We start from the raw sequence: 27089 nt of genomic DNA on the forward strand, positions 1-27089 counted from the left end.
GTAAATGGAATTGATTTTCATAACGCTTTGTGTGTAAACTGACAAAAGTTTTTTTTACATGTCCCCTCTTACTCACAGTACTCTCACACAATCATGGTATAGTGCAGTATCCATGCAAAGCAATTCCTGCCTGAAACATTGAGTTAAGAGTCTTTCTACGAAACGCTATGACACATGAATAGAAGCCAAGTCACCCCTTTGGCATTAAAGACCCAAAAGACCCAGGATCCTACATTTCCCATGATATATTCTTGTTTTTAGTTACTCCCTGCCTGGAGTAGACCTCAACTTTTAAACTTGTCTCCCTACGTTTGTGATGCAGGCCTTCTATTAGAAATAGCCAAATTCACCATGATGACATCACCATGGTTCTTTTCTCAGATTTTAAAATCATCCTCAACAGCTGAGTACAATACAAAAATAAGTTTTAACAGTCTGAGAAGTGTTCCCCAAGAAGCTGAACTTAATGTGTTAAATTGATTACATTCTTTTTTTTTTTTTTTAATAAATGCTTTCTTCTGTATCCCTCATAACACAAAACGAGCAGAAATATTTGAAGACACCAACTCACACTTTCTGTTTCTACTCTTTCCTCTCTTATTCTAGGGATAGAGTAAATGGAGATGGTGGTCTGTGTTTTTTATGCAGCGGTTGAACCCATGTGAAAGTTTCTGCTTATTCTCAGTGAAATGATTGCTCATGGAAGTTGAACTATAATTGGTCAGCTAGATCTTGAACCAAAGCTCAACTGAGCCCTGTGCACATAGAAAAACACACAAGTGCACAAAAACCTAATCTCAACCACATATCCAAGTGGAGTTGCTGTTCCTCTATAGTCCACTTTGGGGTCGTGCTTTAGGATGCTGGTTCACAATAGAGCAGTGCAGCCTCCTAATAGCGTCTCAGTGTCTCAGATGATGAGAGCAGCCTATAGTCATATGCTGTGCCTTTGTCAAAGGCACAGGTTTAACTACTCCCCGACCCATTAGCAGGGGCTCAGAGGGCCAAGCCAGCCATGACTGTATGGTAATGGGCCTCTCTCAAACATCATAAAGAGGGATCAGTTCAGCACCATAGAGTTCTGTCAAGGAACCAAAGTATCTTAAAGAAACATGCAGTATTATACATGAAGGACTGTGAACACAGCGTACATGGCATGAGCATATTCTCAAATACACAGATCACTCTCTCTCATCACTTACTACAATATATTAAGATATCAGAATTGACGAGGGGGCTAAGTAGCATTCAAGCTCACACTCTTATTTTAGCCTGCAGCTAATACCTCACTTTCTGGTTCAGGGACAGGATCCAACATTTATGAGAACAGGCATCAAATGAAATAAAAACGTTACCCGGAGAGAGCCTGAAGAACTATCTCAGATGATGAAACTCCTGGACACCCTGTCTCTGAAACTCAACGGTGGCAATAAGAGAGAAGAAACAAGGAAAAAGGCAGAACCCCAAGAAACAAATGGAAAGTCTCTTTAGCCTAAACTGAACAGACATAGTGAGTGGTGTCTTGAACACTCTCCACAGATATCATGTCTGGTTGGAGAACCCTGCAGAGCTCAGATCTCTTCAATGCATCTGATTGTTCTGATTTCAGGAAAGTTACATCTACATTTGTTTGTTCTGTTTTATGCAACCCACTGGGCGTAATGTGTCCGTGGAGGGCGAGGATGGTGCTGTTTGCATTTCTGTGGGAATAGCTCTCTAAACAAAGTAGCTAAGTGCAGGATGATTGTTTGTAGATATACTTGGCATTCCGTGGTCTGAGGGATAGTTGGCACACAATCTAGGTCAAGAAGGCCGTGCCAGGCAGATCAGAGGAACTGCTGAGCCGGAGGATGTTTAAACAAGATAGTACCAGTGATGAGAAGGGATTTTTAAGCTCATGTGTTGTTCATAAAACCTCCCATGCAAAAACCAGTAAGAAGTAAGAAGTGAGTGAAACATGATGAAGATGAACTACATGCTCCTTATCTGAAGTAGTGGTGGATCTAGGTTAAGTGTCCAGGATGGATTGCACAAGAAAAAAATGGCTGCCATTTCTTTTTTATCCGTTTAATCAATTCACTGGAAGCAGAGAGGGTCTCTACATTAAACCACAGTAATTCACAAAGAGACATTAAACCGCCATTTTTCAAAGCTAACATAGATAAATATGACTGAATTCAGGCCAGGCGTGAATGATTGTGTTAGAGGGGGCAGTATATATAACCTTTGTGTGTCTGTATCTATAAGTGTGTGCGTGTGTCTCCTGGAGAGCACCGGCCGTGAATGAACTTTTAAATCACACTATTGATCAGTCCTTCCTCCCAGACACACGCTGGGATCGAGGGCAGTTAAATGGCCTCTTCGGTGATTCCCACTAAATCCCTTCAACTTCCCCCTCACCTCCATTATTCCTTCCGCTGCTACTCCTCAACCACATTCTTCTTTTATCTCCTCTCACCTTTGTCGTCCCATGGCCAGTTTACACTACGACCCTTCTTACTGCTGCTGCATTGCTGCTTTGTAGGAGTTCTCCCTTCCTTTTTTTCCTGCAGATCTCACAGTCAACAGTAAAGCTACGTTAGGTCGACACATCAAGTCTCTTTTACGACAAACACAAACTTTCATTGGTAGTTTAAAGGTCAGTATCGCCCTACAGTTCTCTTACTGGTTGACAGTCTTAAGGTACTGAGGTGTAATAATGAACAATTCCTCTTATCAACAGTTTAAAATTAATGGTACGGTTCTGCTTATCCTCTTATGCCATTCCCTGTTGGTTATCAGAGCTGAGTAGAAACAAGAAATATATTTTGGGATTTCTTCAAACAGACTACAAGTACAGACTTTTTAAACTACAAAAACTGAAGTTAAGGCTTTGACACACTGCCTTGTTTGGGTAATTATTAATAAGAAAAGGCAATATAAGAAGTCAACTTATAGGATAAAGTTTAAAATTGGTGAAGGGGTCCTTTAAACAGAAATGTATTGAGTGTGACTGGCAATACATGGTCACAGTGATACTCTCATTCTCATCCTGAAATGAGTGCAGATAAGTACACACCAATTTACTTTCACATTAGGCGCCGACACATCCATGCATGTTATTTGTGAACGGGATGAGTGAGATGGAAAATAAATAGGAGGGTATGTGTTGATTAATTATTACCTGCCATGCAATTATATTCCTGATCTCCTCCATCATCCTTTTTAACAGCTGTGCTGAGCACAACAGCTCACGATAAAAATGGCTCACCTTGAAAAAGTAGAGCCAAGAGGGATTTGGAGGAGAATGTGCACAGTGCACTCTTTACCTTTAACATTTAATCTTGTGCGAATAATGAACTCCGCTTTTTGAATGATAGTCAAATGACTTTTCATGATATAAACACGTGTTAGCTTTTATTAGCCATTCCCATGCATGTCTTTTTTAATACTTAACAGTCTAAATCAGTAAGCTCTCTCCAGAGTCACTTTTCCTGGACTGAAAATCTAAAAAAAACACAATTGCACTGACAGTAATAAACTTCATCTTTCACATTCATCTGTGCACCTGTGCGTTCCCTCATGTGCATAAACATGGCCGTGTCAAATAAACAAAGAAATCTGTCTATTCTACTGGTAGTCTTGGCTACGGCAGAGATGGAACATTAAGCAAAATTATTGTTGTGAATTGTTCATCTGTCTAGTCCAAACAGAGCCATCTTGCGCTTTTGTCTCATTGAGAAGTGCTAAAGTTGATTCTGATTGCTGCACAAACAAATGAATTTCAGTCTTTTAGTTGTGGATGCGGATGGCATTTCACTGCTTTATTGTTGAGATGAAGGAAGCATTTGGCTTCATATAAGAGCACAGAGCTCATGAATAGCAGCTAAACTGAAGATTTCTTTTGTATTAATTTGGATAGCAGCTTTTTGTTGTTGTATTAAAATTCATATTACTCGTAACAATTACAGTATATTGGGTATGAATAGCGGACCGGTTTTGGTCATGTTGACTGTTATTGCGCTAAATTTCCTTGGTCCTCCAGTCCTCAGATTTTATTAAACACCAACACGTCTCTTGATTGCGACCTCATTTACATGGAACTTGCATTTTGTTACGCCACCTCTCTCAACCTTGCATCATGCGAGGTTGCAGTGCACAAAAATACCAAACGAGCGGACAAGCGAATGTCAAGGTTCCCTAAAATGGCAACACATTGTTTTTTCTTAAAGCATCTTTCTTCATTAACCCATAAAAAACAAAGCCCCGCTCTTTAAAGAGAATCTCTGCTTTAAGCTTTTTGAAGTGCATCATCAACATTCATCCCTTCTGGATACTTTTCAGTTGGCCCGCCAATGAAACCTTCTGTCGAAACTAGGAACAGTGCAATTACCTGGCTACAAAAGGCCATAGGGCTGGACACAGGCCTGGCAGATTACTGGCAGACACCTCATTACTGCTGTAGACTTCAACAATAGGCCTGGGCATTGCTTCTTCTACATCTATCTGTCAAGTGTGCTATTAGCCTGTCAAATGGGGACAGTCAGCACCATTAGGGCCACCCTGATAATCAGACCTATTTACTTCCTCATTTTCCTCTCTTTCACTGTCACAACCTGGGCAAAAAAAAAAAGAAGAAGAAGAAAAAAGGGCCGCCTTTCTCCATCCAGCCTCGACTTCCCTCCCACTCCCTCCCTGGACTGATTTTCAGACAAAGACAAGTTCAGTCGGTCATTACATTCTTCTGAGAATCGTAATCAAATACGGTAAGCCCTCCACCAACTGTGCCAAATTCAATTTCAGAATGAAGTCCTACACAAAAGGGATCTGGATAGAGCAATTTATTTATGACTGGTGTTCTGTGATTTATATGAAATATGTTCTCTGAGAGTCTATGACTTGTTTAGGACTTGGGACTTGACTCTGCACCTGAGACCAAAGACTTGAGGCTTTCTTGTGACTTGTAAAACAATGACTTTATTCCACCTCTGGGTGAGATATTCTAAGACCATTTCTTCCTTGCCTTTACTGATTCTGATATTTAGACTGAGTGATAAATAGTGTGATTAAATGTTTATGCTGTATTGTTGGAAAATCCTAGATTGCTGATGTTTTGCTAGCTTTTGTCAATTACTAATGTTACATTTCTTCTAGAGAGACACTGTTGTTGTTTGTAATTATCACACAACTATTGACTTTAAAACAGTTCATTTTAAGATCATGATTGATTTTTTTTGTTTTGGATGATTGCATTAACGTCATACTCCATGCCCTGATACCGGATGAACTGAAATTAAAAAAAAAAAAGACTTGCAAAAGACATTATCCTCGACCTGTCATCCGCATTGGCTGAGCTCAGGTAGCATCACAGGCACAGTTACAAGATGAGCACACACATAGAAACTGAGAACGAGAAAGAGAGAGCGATAACAGGATGAAGGTCGTTTTCATTGGCTCGGCTCAGATCCATCATCAGCAAAGTCAGAGGACGCACACACGTGCACAGTGGAACATATGGAAACAGAGACAAGCAGAGAGAGTGAGCGAGAGGGAAAGAGAGAGGAAGGGACACAAAAGTGAAGAATTTACACAAAGAGACTGTTGAAGTATATTTCTCCAGTTGCTCTCCTGCAATGTGACAATCAATAACTGAACAATGTATATGTTTGAACCTTAATAGATTTTTTACAAAGGCTAAAGTTGAAACTTTTAGTTTACCACATACTGTATAATCATTGGATGTAGCCTTGACTGTCATTTGAAAGCTTTAAGTTTGGTATCTTTGCTGCTGCCATGTTTTTTCTGGAGTAGCCTACATATATTGACAAGAGGGCCGTGCCAGAGAGGAGCTGAACAAGCTACAACCATGGCTGATGTTTAGCTAGCTAATGAGCTAGCATGTTTCCCATAGAATCAAAGTTGTTTTGTGATGGTGGCTGAGCAGAGTTCTCCTAAGTGAGTGAGTTATTTGCAGCCTCAAGTGTCAACTCAGGGAACTGCAAATTTTGGCACTTCTGCATTGGCTTCATTTCTCATCTTTAGTTCAACGCGTCAACAAAGAAGATTTGTCTTTGCCGGTCACATATGAGAGACACAGAAAGATGACTCTGTTTTGTTTTTTTTTCATTCAGAGATCAGGATAGTGACAGTGTGCGGTATATAAGTGAAGATTCACAGACAGGTTTCAGCTGGAGGGCAGCATTCCGTGAAGAGAAACGTACTGACTCACTGTGCGGCATTGCTATCAAAACAAAGTCTCATTACACAAAGACCAAAGAAAAACAACTCGGAGACGTGTCAGTCTGTGAAGCAACCTGCCTTCAGCCGCCAGATGACAATCTCGAAAAAGAGCTTCCATAACTGTCTCCTGTGTTGTTTTTGGATGGATGCTTACCTTCACCAGTGTCAAAAAAAAAAGCAAGTATGTCTGGAATGCCCAAAGGGATATGCAAACAGGGGCTATTTCTATCATCGCCTTTGATTTGTAAATAAACTACAAAGCAGAGAGGTGCGTTGCAGTGATTGCGCTTGTCCTGCCACAAAATCTAACATGCTGAGTCTTGGCTGTGGGTTTGTACTCCTCCATGGTGTTTTCAAAAGGGAAAGCTTTTACTTTGATTCAGGGATGGAAGGCTCAGAATGAGAGCATGTATGTATAACTTTCACTAAACCAGCTGGCCCCGCACTCCCAGCCTTAAAGTCATTATTCACGCTGGAGCGACGTGAAATCTTAGGAGCCCTGAAGTCAGCTTTGCCAAGAAGTAAGACTCTGAAATGCACTTTTGCAAAATGATGGCGCTTTGAGGGGAAATGATTCACATTTATGCAGTAATAGTAAAATCTTCCATTTCACAAATGTAGAGTAAAAGAACTCTACTTAGGCAGAAGGGAAACCAGATTTCTAATGGCAAGAAGAGATTTAAAAGAACCCTGACACTAGCTCTTAAAGTTGCATGATGAATACTATTTTTGCAGCACTTACCAGCCTGGTTGGTGGTGATGTCTATGGACACATGCTGGGCAGGGTACGGGCTCTTGTTGCTGACTCCGTTAACAGCCTGGATCTCAAAGCTGTAGAGGGTGTGAGCCCACAGGTTGCTGATGAACACCCTGGTCTCAGTCAGACCCAGCTGTCGAGGAACAAAGTCCACGTTGTCGTCGCAGTGGGAGCAGGAGCGCCGGTCAGCGCGGCACTTCTTGCACACTATGTTGTAAACGACGTCACCTCGGCCGCCTGTCTCCCTGGGAGAGTGCCACTCCAGGATCACAGAGGTTTCGTTCACAATCGAGATCACGTTCCTGGGGCTGGATGGGACACCTGTAGACACACAGAAAACAAAAAAGAATGTAGGAAAAATGCAATAGTAGCTACTTACCTTGAGAGCTTAACACATTTCTAATCAGAAAGGCATGGTGTAATGATGCAAAAAGCAAAATAATGAATGCAAAATTATTTAAGTAATCTGCTTACTGTTAGGTAAATTCAGTCTATTAAGAACCCTGTAATAAATGTAAGTGTTGTTATCCAAAAGCAACTTGTCTTTTCTGCTCTTTTCCTCCATTGTCAGCACATTGGGATGCTAATTTATTCCATTCACACCCAGAGAGATCAAACAGTGAAACGTTTGTGTCTATCAAACATTGGTTATTTAGCAAAATGCAGTGTTGCATGGAGCGTTCTTATCCAAGTGGCTCTGGAGATTCACGCTACCATTCACTCCCTCGTAGCCTGCAGCTGGAGCAGAACCTCAAAGACGACATTCAGAAAGAAATCAGGAATTAATGAAAACTATTGTTTTGCTTGAGTGGTGGCTTAATATCAGGGTGCAGAAAAGTGGCTTGTTTAGCCTCCCGCAATTGGAGCGCAATTCTTAAAGAGTCAAAATCTGTTCACATTGCAGTGTGGAATTTTTTATTTTTTTTGCTGAGATTGCGGGTCCCCGCGGCTGCTCAGAGGCGGCTCTTTCTTCTCAGATAGCAGACTCTGCAGATAAAGCAGAAGCTCGCCAAAGCCCTTAGTCAGTGAAGCTTAGGTTAAGTGAGGCTGCCCTGCAGAGCTGATCTGGTACCAATTCATCCTCCATAAAGCCTGACCTTTATCATTAAAGAGAAGTTTAACCGACCCACCATTAGACTACTGTGAAACTAAAAATCCACTCAATGGTAGAAACACTCCAAGGAAATGCCCAGCTCACTCACATACTGTATTTTCTTTCCTCTCCTTCTTTTTCCTGCCTATGTAACAAGATAAACATGTATAGATTCTAAAGCATTGTATGAAATAACACTTGAGTTTCCCATTGCTGTGATCACAGAGCAGATAGTAAATTCAGTCAACACAGACACAATTAATCATTGTTGCTATAAAAACCCCGGGGAACCCGGTCTAAGCGCTAGAAAACACAAGGGTGAAGGAATGGCTTTGAAACTGCTGCGACCTCAGCTCAGCGGCTCGACAAGAGAGAGGTCAGTGACAGGAAGGGCGTGACCTCTACAGCGTGATTATTATGGTCTGGGGTAGAGGCCAGCCAGTGCTCCAGATATATGGTCAAATGGAACATAATTTGGTCCTTGGATGCTTTTAGACGTGTTATAGTGGAGGGAAAATAGGGGGGAAAGTGCATGTGTTGGTTGGAACAGGCCATAGAAGGATTTGGCAGCACTTTCGCTTTCCTCCCTTGGGGACAGAACAATAGGCACTTCTCATGTGTTGCTCCTACTACTTCTATCTTCTGTATCATCCATCACTTTTGTGCACCTGCCCCCAAACTATACTAGGGGGGAGTATGCACATCTGCTTATGTGGAAAATGCATGTGAAACAAGCACACATGCCTACGCTATCTGTTTCCATGTATGCCTGGTTGGCATACATGGAAACAGATAGTTTCCATGTCTGCAATGTCTGCAATGTCTGCAGAATCTATCAGTATAAGAAACATGCTGCCTGGCTGTGGTGTGAACAAGGCGTCACACTCTTTTCTTCCCCAATTACAGCCAAGCTTCACACATGCAGGGATGGCTCAAGAAATCAGATGTGACTGCCACTTAGCCAGTGATTTGTAGGCTATTACAGCAGCCCTTGGCTGTTTTAATTTGCCATAGGATTTAATTTGTCGAGAATGTTACTTACAGGCTCTCAGCTGGCGTTCATTTAGCCGTGGCAGTCGGATTTGTTAGAGCTCCACTACATGTTGCTTTCACTTTACTTATCGGAACAAATTGTCATCTCCAAGCAGCTCATGTACTTCCTTTAACATGTACTGTTTAACAGTGCAATCACAATAACCCATGCAGAGTGTCAGGTCATTTACACAAGGACAATGAGGACAAAGCAAGGCTCATGTTTGATATTTTGTTCAGTATGGCAGTTGAATAAATCACAACATGGTGTGGGAGGAGTATAACTATGACCCCTGCAGTGATTGATCATATCTCCTCCTCTGGTCACACTATTGGTTTCATAGTCTTTATACAGCCTTAACAACCATAGGCGCACACGGTAATACAGGCTAAAACTCTGAACAGGAGAGTGAAGAAATTCATGGAAACAAATATGTTTGTGCAGAAAGCACAGTACAGTAGGCCTATATGTAGATTCTAAGCATAACAAAGCAAAGGAGGGTTAAATCTGAGAGATGGTTAAAGTCACCTTGTTTCCTCATGTTTATCTTCAATGTAAAGCACATTGAGCTTACCTGTAAAGAAATGTGCTTTATAAATAAACTTCTATTGTACTGTATTCTATTCTATTCTATTCTATTCTATGTTCACATTAAAATAGAAAACACTTTCAGTAAAAGCTCTTGCAGACACTATTTGTTTGGTCGTTATGTTTACATGTAAAAGCAAGGCAATAATGACAATACTGTGAAGAAATAGCTTATTTTAGCTGTTTACAAGGTTTAATAACCTGAACATTTTGGTCCAAAAGCCTATTAAAGCCTAAATAATGGTATTCAATTATCTTAAAAGCTAGTCATATTTCCAGATATTCCTCTTAAATTAAATAAAATAAATGACAATTCTGCTAAACCTCGTCTTATTGTTTTTTATTTTTTAAATGCATATCAAATCTCATCATTTCAAACCACTATTTACAGTTGTATACTTCTTATTCATAGCCACTCCGCTGAAATAAAAGTCTTGTCATGGTTGGTGATCCATTATTATTTTCAAAGAAAAAGTGATCAAAAGACATGAAACACATTCTGTGCTTCAAATTCATACGAACCCTGATAGCTTCAACATTTGGGCCACAGAAGCTGAGTGCTTATGCTGATTGAAAAACAAATAGTAGCAGAGGTTGCAGACATTTTTTTAAACAGGTAAAAGTGTTAAATGGGATTGGTAAAAATAAGAATGGGTAGATCACCTCCAAATTAAAAACATATTTTTCTCATCTGGACATCCAGAAAAAAATTATACTTTTTTTTCCAAACAATATCATACGATGCAATTAGTCAAAATCATTTCCCATATACCTGCAGGTAGATGTATGAGGATTTACTTTAAGGAATTGTCTGTCTTGGGACTCCCAGACTGATAGGTATGCAGAGCTGTCCTGCTATTGAGCATGCTTCAAGTCACCACCTGTGTTGCAAAAGACCCCGGTGCAGTTTTCTCCCTCAGCTGCTAATGTAAGGGGTGTCCCAGTGCCCAAAATAAACACTTCAGCACTTTGTTTACTCATCTACCCTTTGAATAGACTGGGGCTAGCGCTTCTCCTCTTTCAAACTGTTTGTTTTTCATGATGTGAAACAGGCCTTGAGGGACCAACAGAAGGTCCCTGTGTGGAGATACTGATCACAGCCAGAGGAGCTGAGAGGAAGAAAGAAGGGCTGTGTGGGTTGGTGAGACACGAAATAAAACATGTTATAAGGACTAATAGTGTCTGCCTGAGAGATAGAGGAAGTCATAGACTGTGAGTAGTACTGTGTATGTCCGCATGAATATATGGCAGCTCTTCTCGTCTAAAGGATAATCTACCCACCAACATTACTCACAACAGTAACTCTAAACATTGAATGTCTCTGACTATGCATGAAAAAGCTGTAGATGGTTTCATTTTTGTACACATGCACACATTTAAAACAAAGGTCTGGAGTATTATCTCCGCCTATTCACCACAAGGATTAGAGAAGGCCAGACCAAATACCTTGCCTTAGCTCCATTTACAACTGGAATACTGACAGAGGAAACCGGCAAGCGGACTTCTGTGGGAAAAAGCCTCAACTTACACCAGAACTGACAACGAAGTTGGTGTGGGGGGAAAAAAGAAAAAGAATTGAGTGTTTATGCCCTTTGATGGCTCACTTCTCTTTCTCTTTGAAAAGGGAACAAGGAGAGAGGAGAGACGGTGAAAAGGAGAGCAAAGACTAAGAAGAAAAAAAAAAATCCAAACTGGATGATGAGGAGAATGGAAAAGCAGATAACCCCGTCCTTTCAGTTAGGAATTCTGTTGGGTTTTGTTTGTGTTGCCAGGCGGCGTAGACAGTGTTTGACAGGGCTCAAGGAGATTTTCAGGGGATAGGCCACAGATATGAGAATTGAGTGAGAGCCAGGGGGCAATGTGGTACGGATCAGGAATGTAGAAACCCTTCAGTACCAAAACATTTTGCCCCCTTTTCCCTATATTTATGTTGATTCAATAACATTCCGAAGATTTTCCCCACGAGTTACTTGGTTGCTGGCAGTGGTAGTTTCCAAAATGTAAATGTGCATAAACAGCATGTTTTTTTGTACAACATAGCGATGTAATGTGGCTCACTGTCCTGGATTACTTTGGGATTTGTGTCGAAGTCCCTCGGAAAGTTCTTCAATCAGTCATGTCTTCCAAGGACAAAATAAAACCTACAGATTTAAATCATTCCTCCCGATGTTTTGATGGATCTTTTCCCTGCATATCTCTGTTATTAGCTCTTGCTCCCATGATTCTTTTTCACGCCGTTTCTCACACAAGGATGCTTCATCCCTTCTCCCCTATGGACCAATCAGCAGTTGTTTCACTGTACACTATGCCAGTTTCCACTCTGCTTGTCCTTCTTCCCCTCTGACTCACACATTCAGAGAAAACCACTGACCCGGCTTAAAGGAGTTGGACGACCTCCCCCGAGCACACCATTCTCACATGAACATGTTATATGTTCCTTTTTCACATGTGCACAACCCATAGGAAGTTACAGGTTCATCAGGCTGGGGGCTGGAGCCTTAAGAAAGCACAAAGAAGGGCTGCAGTGCAATGCATTCCACTATCCCAAAGACCAATTTGCCTTCAAGCTGTGAGACAGAACGTTCGGTGTTCCTCCCCTTAGGCATAGCTGGAGTCAGCACAAGACAGGAGATTGGGGAAAAAGGAGGGGCAGGAGTTGGACGGGTTGGTTTGAAGTGCATCCCAGGCCTGGCATATCCCCGAGGGAAAAGAGGGGAGAGGTATAGCTTGAAGCACCCCGCTGACAGAGCCAGGCGCTGGACAATCCATCAGCAAGCTAATCAGACTGATCTGGAGCACACAGGGACTCGCGCCTGTGACGCCAGCAAGAAGGGCTAAAGCTAAAGCTTCTGCAGCTAAAGATTGGCCTGATTTAAGCTACTCCACCAGTGCTCTTCTCAGAACCTGAAGTATTAAAGAGATGCTTACTGGGATGATCTCACTTGCCCCCCCCCCACCCCTCACCACCACCACCGCTACCACCAGCCCCCACCCCAATGCCCTGCTGTGATCTAGGGCACTTTATACATTGAGTTTGCTACTGTATGGTTGCTCAGTCAGAGAAGGCTTGTGCTACTGCTAAATAATTCTGTTGACACAAATTGTGGACTAATGTATGCTGGTTTAAGATGCTAAAAGTGATAGTTGAAGACAGAATTCTCAGTAGGACATTTAAAAAAAAAAACATTTTCAAAGAACTGAGACATAGTTTAATGTGATGAATATTTTACTTTGAAACATGCTAAGTATGTACCCTTTACCCCCTTTTCATTGTCATTACAAGTATAAAGCCTTTTACGATGCACTTTAAAATACAAATTTTAGCAGATTAACCATCGGATATTTTAATATTTGAAATATTATGGGTTTCTTCAGCTGATGAATGCAGAATTCATTGAATGTAAAGTTAGCTGACTTGCTGATGAAGCTAATATAGGCTCCAAGTGTTTGATTAAAAATGCATGAAACATGAGTCTAAAGAGTCATCAGCTATAGCTATGATGTAAAAATAAGTTACAAGGACTGTTTGTTTTCAGTTAGTAGTTAGCTTAATGCTAACAATTGCAGTTTAGATTACAGCAAATACAATTTTTTTTTATCATTCCTTAAACTTTTGGTACTGTGTTTTTGGATATTGATTGAAGTGTAAAGAAATAAGTCACCAACCTCAACAATTTTAGATAAGAGTGTAGTTCCTTTAGAGCCCCCCAGAGCCAAAAATGCTTAAGTGACCTGCTCTATAGAGACACTATAGCTATGATTGGAAAATGTATGTTTTGGGGAGGGGTTTTAGCGAGCAGAGGGGAAAATATGGTTGCAATAGTGGGATTTTTTTTCTAACTTGTGAACAATGTTTAAATCCACAAATATTCTACCCTAAATGTTAAGATATTAAAAAGACAGAAGTTGAAAACAGAAAAAGTAACACAAGCTTCATTTAGAAAATGCACATAGACAACAGGGATCTGTTCAAGATCCACCTGGGAACCGGCATGGAGATTGCTTGTGGGAAATTCAAGGCCTCAAGACGCTGTACTTGATGGAGCGTTCACTGATTCAGCAGAGAGCTGTGTCGCATACCATGGGAGGGTGGGGGAAATCTCAAGGTGAAAGTGGTGTGTCATCCGTTGAGAACATCCAAAGCCTAAAGGTGTTGATGTCTACACTTGGGACGCGTTCAAGCAGTCAGTCAAACAGCTGTGCTGCATTTAAGTTCCTCTGCTTTAAGGAACTTATTCAGAGTGTTAAAAAGGAAAATAGAAGTCCGTTCAGTACACGTTAGGCTGTGAAGGCTACACTTACCAATTAGCAAAAAGACTGTAGTCATGAGCCTGTCGCTGAGGCCAATTAAACAGGTCCACGTGAAAATATCTAAACCACACTTATAATGCTTCAAGTTTGCTGTTTGGGAAGAATGAACAAATAAGACACTCCCCAGGGGCGGCAAAAAGAAGAAGAAGTAAATAAACTTTTTGGGGCCCTAACGGCGCTTTCCGTCTGCGTAACTGTGTGTCAGCAGGGACTGCATGAAAAGCTTAGCATACTGCTTTAACATCATATTAAGATAACTATGATGCTGTGAGAGGCCTTATTGGATCTCCAGCGGATAACGGCAGGACAGTGTCGAAGATTCGCAGCATCTGCCTGAGTAATTAGGACTTCGGGGGATGATAGCAGACAGAAGGAAAGAACAACAGCGAGGAAGAGAGACGGGGAGCGGGAGATAAGCGAGGGGAAACATAGAAAGGAAGCCCGTTGCCACTGTAATGGAGATGTCACAGATGGAAACCTTGCAATTTGATTATTAAAACCAGAATTAGAAGCAACTCGCCATCCTGATAGTGCATGCCGGTTTAAATGCTACCACACATAAAGGTTTTATCAGAGTAGAGGAAATCAGCCCCATAGCTGTCAGAGCCTCATAAACACAACCAGTATAATCCATATTGATGTAAAAATACACGTACAGAGAAAATGGATATTGTGCATGGACTATTATACACATGGATATTACAGGTGCTTGTCCAACAAGGATGTAAGTGCATGACAGTGTTGGGGGGGGGGGGGGGGGGGGGGGGAGTACTCACTGGTACAGGGTTCATCTGGCTGATCAGCATCGCCTCGGTAGTAGCCGTTGCGGCACACACAGATGGTAGCAGCCTCAGCTGTGGAGCGGCTGTTAGGAGGGCATTGCAGACACAGACCTGGACCCTGGGTGGACTTGAAGGTGCCCGGAGGGCACGCTGTGGGGACAGAAAATCATGTCAGAAAAAGTAATGGAAAGGAAGCTGAATAGCAGGCCTCTAGGGCCTCTAACAGATAATGTTTAGCATAGAAAACAACTAATTCAGAGGAAAGAAGCAGCACACACATAACCCATACATCATCACAAATTTAGATTTTAAATGATAGTGGTCTAAAAAAATGGGTTAGGGTTAGGGGGTTAGGGTTCAAAAAATCAAAGAACAAAAAGAAGTAGCTATTGAACAGAAGTACTACCTCTATCAAGGAACTCAAATACGAGGAAATAAACAATAAAGAATAAAACAAATAAAATAAGATAATACTGAATGTGTGCAAATGGAAGAGCTTTACAGCTGTAGAGAAAGCGCAGGGTGATGGTTAGTGCAAATATCTTCTAACAGTGTAACATTTGTTTATTTGTTTATTTAGTTGTTAAGATCTCCATTAGCTGTACCCTAAAGCTCTGCTCAGCTATTCTTCCTGGGGTCCAAATGAATGTGCAGCCTGATCAAGTCAGATGTATAGATTGTTTATTACAGAGCTTTAGAGGAAGTTTCTAACCTCTGGAAAGAGCTGGGATTCCCTGTGTTTTCAGTCTGTATGCTAAGCTAAGCTAACTTGCTGCAGAGAGCAGATGTGTATATAACACATGGAAGTGGTACTCATCTGCTGATCTCACGCTTAGCAAGAAAGCAATTCTACACCTAAAGTAAAAAAAATATATCCTAAAAAATATTTTAAAAAATATCCTAATGGGCAGAATCAGTAGACTTTGTCTTATTCATTAAATTCCGATCGGAACATAGGGAGACGCATCAAACAGCAAAGAAGTGATATAACCTGTTTCTGTGCCCTTTTTCATCTACACTAGTTTTTTTTCCAATCCACAGGGAACAGGCCACACGAGTAAAGTAAAGAAACAAAAAGCAAAGCAAGAATGAACAGTTCCAGTAGTAACATTTTACTGGACTCATTTTGAAAAATCAGATCACAGCATTTTTTTTTACAGCTGGAATGTAATCCACACTTTTACTATAAGTGACTATATTTATTTTCCTAGAGGCACAACAATGCATGCCTGTCTGTCAGTGTGCATAGGGCAACATGAGGCAATGCCATTTGCAGATTGAAGAGGTGGAGTTGATGTGTTTGAGCCCCATATTTTAAAGGCCATGGAAGAGGACAAAGATTATTGTTGCTGATATCACTGCACCTAAGTCCAGGCAATAACCTAATCCATTTGCTCTCATATCCCAAAAGAATACAAAGCTGAGGAGTTTGTGCAGTGCGAGGAAGGATTTACTGACTATAATAACCATGATAAATGTCTAATATTTTAGCAGGTGGAGAAGGCTGCGGTGCTACTGCACTCCAGAGGGGGGTGGGGTTATAAATTTAATAGGACATGAATCTTGCAGTTTCTCCAGCTGCGGCTATTTGCCTCAGTAAAAGATTGTATAGCTTTAACTTTGGCTAAAAAATGGGATGAAGGGTATAACCTGAATAAAACTACAAGTCATATTCCTTTTTCTCAATCTGAAACAGCAGCTTTTATGCTGTAGGACAATTGCTTTCGGGAAACAAAGCATGTGCAGCTAAGGTGTATATTAAGAACAAGAGGTTAAATACAAGGTCTGTGGACGGAACAGATAAAGAAAATAATGAGTCATCTGTAAAGGGTTTCAGTTATTAAAAGCACAAGAAATGGATTAAACCAGCATTGAATTTACTTCCAACCAAATTGGTTCTATTGTATCTGACTAAGAGCCCTCTTTTACGATGCTAACGAAGAGCTTGGAAAATGGAGAGTCATTTAAGGCAATAATGACCAACGAGTTGGTCCCATTTCACCTGACTGCTGGGTCAAACAGAGGAGAATGTAGCACAGCGGGCTTTTAGAAAAACCTTTAGACCTTTCTATCAACTGGCTGTTAAGCTTTAATTAAAACATTTCATGCTTTATTTAAAAAATGCACCGACAGTCTTGGTTTGGTAGCTGGAGTCAGCTATATACTTGCTGTTAAAAAAAGAAAAAGAAAAAAGGATGGGCTCCTGTTTTTTATGACTCTTCCCACCATTCAGACGGCCGCTCTGATGGGGCTGTAAGCGAAGGATGGAGCGATAAAGTAAGACATCATGCTCTCCTATCTCCTTTGGTGGCGTTTTCAGACACAAAAGGAGCTAATTGACTGACCTCATGTCTAGTCACAAACACCGTCCACACACAGCCAGACCATCTAAAAAAAAAACACACACACACTCTGATTTGACCAAAACAAGCAGCCGCACCTTATAAAACAGGAGGCATGCCATAGCTAACATGCATAAGAATTCACCCGAGGAAAAACATATTGCTACTGGGTGGATGCTCCAGAGAGCTGAATTTAAACTGAAGATAAAAGTATGGAAGGGTAAAGGGAGTTTCACATGGTTTGTAAGAGACTACTGTAAAGATATTTTTTCCCTATTGTCATGTCTAGGAGTGAAGGTTTTTGCATCCTCCCTTGACTTGTAAAACACAGATTTCATGTGTGAGAGACGCAACCTCCTCCTGATACAAGAACATTGAGACTCTTAAAAACCCCTCCCAGGCCATATGGGGAAGCACAAACCATCTGCAGAGCCATTTTATACAGCAATAATGTCCAGAGATATCAGAGATTACGAGACGATAAAACACAGATCAAAAATTAATTTTCAGCCAGCGATGTGGCGAGAAGTTATGTGTCATCATCTTTGCTGTATAAAATTCATACATCCGGGCGGGTTTGTGCACATGGCCGTCACACACATACACAGGCAGGCTTCAAATCTATCGCCCAGGCTATGAAAGGGGATCACAATAACTTGTTCAGTGTGTGTTTAATGGGGTGTGAACAGAATATTGTGCTGTGGGTCCTGCCCTCGGGTTGTGTGTTTACAGACAGACAGTAGCTTGCATGGACGCTCGTAAACGGGCAAAAGTGAGGAGGAAAGCAGGGGAGGATGTGCTGAATCAGCTGTCGGATGCAAAATTCCCTTAAAGCAGGGATGTGAGCAGCAGAATGCATGCATACACACTCTCTCATCTCACATGTTTACTCACTCACATGTATTACACAGCCTGAGAAACACTCCCATACTAGCATCAGTGCTATTGTTGCATCCAGAATACATTTACTGATTTACACGACGACACACGTAGCTGTCGCTGACCCTATTAAATGAAATGGTGCACCCACATTTTCCGCCACTTGACTAACATATGTTCTGCACAATCTGAGATAATTCAATGCCTCTACTTGGACAAATGAAGATACTGCGATCAGCACGACGGGAGGGAGAGATAAGTGACAGGCAGGCAAAGACAAACAGGCAGCAATAACGACACACACATAAAAAACACTTCACACCCAGCACAGGATGAATGTCCGTCTAGATTAGAACTCTGATGTTTGAGCTGGGGCTCTTTTCTCTAATTAACACATAATATGTGCATGAATCCTAGCATTAAACTCATTAATTAGTGCACTCACTGATCTGCCCCACAGAGTGAGAGGGAGGCAGAAACAGATATGTGCAGAGAGACAGAGAGCGAGCGAACAAGAAAGAGAAGTGAACAATGAAAGCGAAACCTCGGAGGTCTCGTTGTAATAGTGAGCAGAGTAGCGCTATGCCTCATGAAGTTGGAACTCAGCCCAAAGTCTTTTCTTCTGATTTGTGAATATTTGTATTGGATGAGGCCAGGGGTTTCCATCCCACCAGGGGGAAAAAAAGGCATAGACCCATCACTCATCAGATGTGTTGGTTTTCAGGGACAGGAGGGGATAGAGCATTAGATCAACAAGCAATTAGTCTCCCAAGTGGGAGAATAACCCACAACTGAACTGGCTGCATGTAAAAAAATAAATAATAATTCCTCCCCTTTCAAGCGGTCTCTGCAGGATTCTCCCTGCATTGTTCTCTCCTCCTTCTCCTGCTCACTTCTTCTCTGCCCTCACATCTTTTTCGTCCGTCCCACTGGTAATGAATTGTTCTTTCTGTTCTCCCACCTTTTACTCCCCTTGTTGCTTCCCTCGCCTTGATTGACAGGGTTGAATCCTTGTTTAAAAGGTGGCCATCTTTCTCTCTATCTCATCCTCTTTCTGGCTCAATACAGTATAGTTGATGGGAGGAATGGCAGCTGTAGATCACTGCTAGCTACTCATCAAAGTCTAGTGTGATGACCTCGTGTCGGAGCACGACTGACTGGAAGCGATGAGATGATGATGTCTGCACTGTCAGTCATTTTCCCAAGTATTCTTCCTCTTCAGGTTTCTCATAATGACAAAGACCTCAATCATAAGCAAGTTCAGACCTGTTCATGCCACAAATTCCAAGAAGAAAGCTTAGATTGCTTTGCTGCACACACTATTTTTGGCCAGGACAATTGCAACATTGCGGAAATTAGCATATGAGCTTAGTCTCTGTGAGCAGGCGTTAAAAATGACCAAATCATCAAACATGGAGGCACTGTTGCACCGTGGCTCATACGGTGCATGTAGAATGTGAAGTTAGAAAATACATATTGGGCCGATATGAAGTGTGCTGATCTTCATGTTTTATACAACACCTGCCCCTTCTGAATCCGACAAAAATCCAAAAGGCAAGTTTTTTTTTCTTCCAAAACTAAATTGGCAACTATAGCAGAGCTAGCCTAAACTTCAAGTGACTGCATTGAAATGGTGTGAAAGCATGGCTATTACACCCAGGCCTCCATCAAATCACTTAAATGTATGCAAAGTGAGTGAAAAAGCATTGCTTGTTTACACACAGTAATTTACTCTCTTTCACTGCATTTAAGTCAGACTTTTGCGATGTGTTTATGCTAGAGCAGGCGTCACGATAACAATGAAATAGGATTAATTGTGCAGCCTTAATGTATATAGCCAAGCCTGAATCAGTAATTACAGCCGTGAGATTTATGGTGGCAGAGAAATAAGCGAGCGTCACCAGGTGTGTGTGAGATAACACAGAAATGGAGTCGCAGGAAGTGAAGGACTTTGACCAGGTTAGGTTTGGAAATGGCTTTCCCAAACAAACCCAATCAAAGTTAAAGTACACCAAGTTCTACCCTCGCTTTCCCTTCGGTATTACTCCGAGGTATATTTCTGAGGGTTTTGGCAGCAAATCAGGAGAAATGCAGTCAAACTTTCTCTCCATCTGATGTGAAAAGTTATTCAACTTTAGTGATAAATCCAAGATTCAAAGCAAAGTGTTCAATTTTGTCACATGAGATATTTATCTTTTAATGTTTATTCAAAGAAATTCATCCAGCAGTCCAATATTGAAGCACATTAAAGTTATAACTCATGTTAAGACTTTTTCTTCCTTGAAAGAGTTTGCCTAACAACATCCAAACATATTTCATCCCCAAAATGTAGGCACAGTCTTTTTGACTTAACCACTTCAAATTTACATGAACATGTTTTTTTTTTTGTTTGTTTCTTTTTCATTTTCAGCTATAAAATATCAACTCCTCTTATCTTGGGCTTTAAAACATTATGAACGGAGGGAGTGTGACCCACACAGAGGCACATATTGTGATTAAGTGTCCGGGACCTTTAAGTAAAACTCTTATCCCCCTGAATACACCCTTAACCCCGACCCACATCCATCACATGGGATGGATCACAGTCTTAACAGGCTTTGGAGTCATGCAAACACCCACTAGCTCACAGACACTTGTACAGACAGACTTGTGATCGGGTCAAGACCTCAGTTGACCCCTATTTGACTATTTTGTTGCTCAGTCACTCAGAAAAGACAGCTCGATCCCACCCAAACCCCCGGAGGCTGCGTACATACCCAGTGCATGCCTGCGTAGATTTGTTCATGTGATAAAACAGAAAATATCATCGGAGTGAAATACCAGTTGAGTGGTGAAACACATTTGTTTGACAGAGGACACGAAACCCGCCAGGACGGCCAACATCTTAAAACAAAAAGGCAATCAGTGCGGCAGCCAATTGGTATTCAGTCTTGCTCATCTGTCATTGTTCATTTTGCAGCCACAATCCTTGTAATGAGCTGCTTTTTTCCAACCCAGGTGTTCTATTTCTCCGCAAGGTCATTGAATGCAACTATACAATTATTCGAGACAGAGGCAGAGGAAACAAAGGCTTGTCAGAGTTATCAGAAAATGCCCGCAGGATATTGAAAGTCATAGTAAAATGCCTTTTAGGGTTATGATTTATTCATTTATAGAAACGGATTCAAGGAAAATTCAGCATTTCTCTCAAACTGCCAACTTGTGTCAGCTGGGCGCTCATGGGAAAAACCTTTCAGTCCAAAATCTGGGAGTAAAAATGTGTGGAACTTCTCACAACTGGGGTCACTTCTTCTCCACAAAAGGCATCTAGGGTTCATAGTGGTGACATCACTGTGGCGAGTCTGGTCAGTGCAAGTCTCCACCATCTCCCTGTCATCACCTTCTAATCTCCGAGAAAAGAGAGAATGTGAGGCGGAATACAAGAGGGCCGGATAGTTTTTTCTGAAGAATAAAGGGATGTTTGAAAGAGTGCAGCCCTCTGAGCATACCTCGTCTGCTTTTGTTAAGGGCAGCGGCGCTGAAGAGTTCCTCCCACAGAGCACTCCCCCTGATCATTAATCATCTGTCCATTCGGGGCCCTGTCAGAGCCGCTCTTCCCTGATAAAACGCACACCTACACCCACAATCACAGCCCCCCACGCACACACAAATTCACACAACTCTTCTAAACTTTCTGCTGCCTTGGTTTTCTTCACCCAACACCACTCATCTAGACATACCTGTCCTCTCAACTAGCCAATACAGCAACGTCTGACGCTGCAGAAGTGAACAATTGTTCAACTCCCATGAGAAGGAGATATATCCTCCAATTAGGCTACCTTTGAAACTCCACACCGCGTTATATTGCAGTGCATAGTCTGTATATCAGAGGAGAAAGTCATTACAGAAGAGACAATGAAGCAGAAACAGACTTATCTGCATTACCAAAAGAATCTTTTTTTTTTTTTTTCCCAGCATTTTGATGTCCAGCTTTCAGTAAATAATAGTACTTCAGTACTGTTTTATTCCAGGAAAGCATGTCTGGCTTCAACAGAGGGCAGTGCAGCAGAGGAATAGCTAGGTGTTGAGACAGTGTCCAGATAAAGAACAAATAAATAGTTGTTTATTTGTGTGTGATATCTCCAAAATAATCTGACGTGAAATCCAACAGTCTGACTGCGAATGCTAATGAACAGAGCAGGTGTCTGCGAGACAATGAATGAAGGAAAATAAATAAATAAAATAAGACGTGTGCATACATTTGTATGAATGTGTGTATGTGTGAGCCTTAACAAACCAGCGCACAATTTTGCAGACAGCCCACGCCCATGGGCAGGCTGTTACCATGGTAACCTCCCAGCCAGTTTTTTTTTTTTTTTGGCCCACACTTTCCCTTTCAACAGCCGGCCAATGACAGACCAGCCGACTGAGAAATCTGGCTTTTCTGAGTCGAGTGTCTGCATGTGTGTGTCTGTGTCTGTGTGTATGCATCGCAAGATATAAATCAAGAGAGCGGTATAATCTCCTTGCTCCACGCGGGCTCGTCATAACCGGGTGTTTTGTTGGCAGTTGGCTGCTCTGTATCGCACATGGCACATTGGCTCAGGTCAATTTTATTTCCAGGAAGATGCAGCTGTGTGCCAAAGCAGGGAGCAAATCTGTCAGATAGAGGAGTGGTCAGGGAGAAAGAGGAGGGAGAGAGAGAGAGAGAGAGGGAGAGAGAGAGAGAGGAGGAGGCATTGGTATTCCAGGAAAACTCTGCTGTGCCAATCCGTTCTCAGCTGGGAAGGTAGTAGAGAAAAAAACGCTCTCCGAAACATATCGACGCTCAGTAGGCAGTAACATGTGCTTGCACGACAATCTACACTGTAATCAGAAGCTAGAAGGGCATTGACCAGGCTCTCTGCCCACTACCAACAGAGAGAGAGAAAAGGGCAGTATAGAGGTATAGAGGGGGAGCTGACGGGGGGTGAAATCAGTTACAGGAAGTTATGTGAGCAAGGAGCATTTTATGGTCAGTGTTGATTGCTGTTTGATTGCAAAACTGATTCAATCAGTCTAAATTCATTCGGATAGCAAAATTGAAAGCACAAAAGCCTTGCATACAACCAGTTTAGACACATTAATGTGAGGGTGTAAGGATATATATAAACTTTTATTGTCAAGTTTAATCGTTGTAAACTCTCAGGAGAAGGCTTTTTAGCTCAGAAATCAGCCTTGGTGTTTTCAGTTATCTGAGTTGTCTTGACTTGAAGGATAATCCGAATGAGGTCATAAAATCAGCAGTTACAGGCCCCGTCAATTACCTTGCGATTCTGTCACGCAGTGAATAAAGTATATGTTCCGAGATAAATAGCTTTCTCTTTCTAACCACTTCAAGTTGTGAGAGACCATTAGCTCTCTCTGTCTCAGCACTTGTCTCTTTTAAAAAGGATCTAGCTCATTAACTTCATGGCTGGATCAATTAATCTATAGCAGTTAACCAAAGATGCCCACTCCTGCTCTTTTTGCTCTTTTGCTGTCGCTCGGCTCAACACCGTCTATTACATTTACAGCCTTCAAACCATTTTTTTTCTAATTGTTGTTCTGTCACTAGCAGGGCTGAAGCTGAAGAGGAACTGTTGGGGTATAACAATATATCGTTGCAAAAAGAAAGAATTAGGGATGAAGAGAATATGGTTGTTTGTCCAGAGATGTACCTTTGCTTTCTGTATACAATGAGAATCTGGTCAAATATACCAAACAAAAGTGACCAAATCAACTCCATCAAAAGTTGTACTTGTATCAGCAAAGTCAAGTCACTCGGCAACAAACGTCCCCTTTACCTGTGTAGCTTTGGCTGATGCATAACACAAACATTCGGGCGCAAAATTAGGCGGAATTGTTTTAATTAAATTTTTAATAAAGTGTGTAACTACAAATGAAAGTGTGCTGGAACAAAGATTCAGGCCGCTTTGAGTATACATGTATAGAGACACAGTGATGCAGAATGTAATGAAAACAGAGATAAGTCTAGCCACATAATGTATGTCAGCGGTTAAAGAAAAAAAACAACAAAGGAAAATGGATGCAGGAGGTAAGGATTGTCTGTATGTAAATGAGAATTTTGTTTTGGCTTTTATGATCAAAGAGAACCATGAGCTTCGTTATAGGCTTTGTTGTTATGTTGACACAATTGATTTTCTTTGTCATATTTCTTTTCAAGAAAGACTACTAATAACCGAAACAAAAAGCAGGTAATTACTTTAATTAAATGTTGATGTGTTGCAGCTATGAAACAAGTGTATGTTGGCATTTATAAATGAAGAGAATACAGGAAATAATTATGAGTTTGATCTTTGGCATTTGTATGTGGATCACTGAAGGCCAGGCTTACAGTTAGGTTGCTTGGCATTACAGCGATGTGCTTGTATTAATAACTGGATGAAAAAAAACCTTTTCATGGCATAACGTAATACGAATCAGCCTCAGGTGTGGGATTAGAAGACACTGATTTTGACAGATCGGCTCCCTTAGCCAACGAGATCTGTCCTGTAAATTGATTTTCTCCTGGCTGAGTTTTATATTCCTATAAACTATAATTAGAAAAGGAAAGAAAACTCAATAAAGCATCTTACATATACTGGTATGCATATTGTATGTCTTTAAAAAAAAGAAAAGTCATACTTTTCCTTGTTGTCCTATTTGGAATCCAAAAGCAGTGAACAGAAAAGTTCATGCGATCCAATTGATTGTTGAGGAAAACAATCTACCTGCTGTGAGCTACAGATCTGTGGCCAAAACAGATTCTTCCACAGTGGGTCAATAGAGTTATTTTGTGAAGCTTGTGTGCTTATCTCTCAACAAGACTGCAGTGAGACTGATTCTGTTATAAAAGAGGAATTTACATCACATGCACACAAATGGTCAAATCACTTTATTCAAAAAAAATCCATAAACAAGAAACCTCTTACTGCTGCTTGCTTTTTCCCAATAAATCACATAAAGCACAATGATCTATTAATTCACGACAATGTTAGCAAAGGCACGGCCTTAAAACAGCTGTAAGATCATAGAGATGAGTTTTTATGATTCATGCCACCAGCTTTAATATGATTAAATCCAGTCTTTGGAAATAAGGTCTTAAATTGTTTTTATACACATCTGTGTACCACTGTAATGGTTTTTAACTACTTTAGAGGAGAAGATTAGGTCCAAAACAGAGCAATAGGAAACTAACTTCAGAACTAGAAGCTTTTTGGGGAGGATTACAATCTGTTTTTTTTTCTGTGTGTGTGTGTGTGTGTGTGTGTGTGTGTGTGTGTGTGTGTGTGTGTGTGTGTGTGTGTGTGTGTGTGTGTGTGTGTGTGTGTGAAAGGACATTCTGAGGCCCAGTTTTATCTAGTTAAAAAAGCGCTGCTCTCAATGACACATAAATCCTTACCAGCCCATTTAATACTAAAATGCTTTGAGAGTTGTTTCAGTGAGGCTGAACAATGGCTTCAAACACCCTCATATCCTAAAATAGGCAGCCCCTGGACTCAGGGTTGAGGCCTGTTAATGAGTGAAGAGGCCTGTGAATGGGGAATGAGTAATTATGCACATTTAAAGGTAGCAGAGGAGTAGAGAATGATAACACAACTGGAGAACCAAGGTCCTCTTTTTCATCCCCCTAATTTGATTCCTAATTGAGCGTGCATAACACAATGTTTACACCAAAATAATCTGGCAAAGACAAGCTCCCGTTGGTGGAATCAAACAACCGAGCACGGTCTGCTCTTCCCTGCAATGATCTCAGAGGGTGTAATCTCTGGAGGCCTTTTCATCCCTAACAACACATTGATGTGTGGTTACATTTCTTTTCTTTTTTTCTACCTATCACCCACTAGAAAGCACTGGCACCCTGTCGTGCTTATACTGACATTTTCACACGTGGTAAAGAGGGTGTCAGACTGAGTATGAGGCCAGAGGTTAGTGGTGGAGTGGATTTGGAGGAGGGTGAAAGGAAAAAAAGGACACAGGCAAAAAAAACTTAAGTCTGGAGGTAAGCTCAGAGCCAATATCTAGATATAGCCTGCATCATTATTCATGGCAGGACAAAGGGGGAAAGGTGAGGTTGAGAACAGATGAGGGGATACGTGGTTGGAGGAACAGCATATGATGGAGGGGTCACCAGCAACAGCCCTGCATCCTGAAATGGCGATGACATCATCTATGCCAAAAACAGCTGCATCGATACAATTATGCATTCATCCTCCAGCACAAGCATACCTGCTGCTCATCGCCCCTGCTGCCATTATGCTTAATGGGAAATAATGATAAAATGCTCTGCATCAGAAGAGAGGCACAAATTATGTGTGAAGCGTGGGAAGAGGAAAAGTGACCAGGATCAGGAAAATAGAGTGTGAGATAGGGAGAAGTGAGAGCAAAACAAAGTGAGAAAGCACTCAGGAGTGCATCTTGTCACTCAAATTGTTGATGGCAGAGTGCAGGATAGAAAAAAAAGAAGAAAAAAAAAAGCTTCCACTTTTCATTGCATACTGAGTGTCATACAAGCAATTACTTCTAAAGCTAACAATAGGCAACCAGAAGTATAAAAACGGCTGGATAATAAATGCGGTTTTGAGGAAGTCCGGCCAAATGCAGACGACTCCACCCAAGTCGCAGGATGGGTGTGCTTTTATACACACACAAAACTGAACTTCTGTTGACATCAGGTCCAGGCATGACCAGAGAATCACAATACATGAATGACTTGGAGGGAGTTATATTTTGCTCACCGGACAAAGACAAGCGGATGTGTTCTGCTGCATAGCGTGAATGAGCAAAAGGTAAAAAAAAAAAACGATTCTCTGGCACGCGATGCACCTTCAGCTGTGAAATCCTCCGAAGGTAAACCAGGCACACGGCACATCAATATTCATGTCATATTTACATCTGCATGACCTCCACACCACCTCATCAGAAGGCTAGATTCCCTTCCAGACAAACAGACAAGTGCGATCACAACTCAGAACACAGAAACTGCTCCACATCCCACCTGTCCTAAAGTGGACAGCACTGACCTTTATCAGTCAGCCTCAGTCAATACGCCCCGAGCTATGAAAGTGGAACATGTGAGCTGTAT

At 41.4% G+C, this 27089-nt stretch overlaps 1 protein-coding gene across 2 annotated transcripts in view; it reads right to left on the minus strand.

Moving 5' to 3' along the window:
• The window catches only part of LOC132979096 (ephrin type-B receptor 1-B), a 151269-nt gene that overhangs the window by 47493 nt on the left and 76687 nt on the right, over nucleotides 1-27089 (minus strand). For both annotated transcript variants that reach the window (XM_061044603.1, XM_061044602.1), the window contains exons 4-5: nucleotides 14778-14933; nucleotides 6962-7297 (exon numbers count right to left, since the gene is read on the minus strand). In XM_061044603.1, the coding sequence (XP_060900586.1) occupies nucleotides 6962-7297; nucleotides 14778-14933 (492 nt within the window). The remainder of the gene's footprint in view (nucleotides 1-6961; nucleotides 7298-14777; nucleotides 14934-27089) is intronic.

Source organism: Labrus mixtus, chromosome 8, assembly GCF_963584025.1.
Source record: "Labrus mixtus chromosome 8, fLabMix1.1, whole genome shotgun sequence".
Lineage (NCBI taxonomy): Eukaryota > Metazoa > Chordata > Actinopteri > Labriformes > Labridae > Labrus > Labrus mixtus.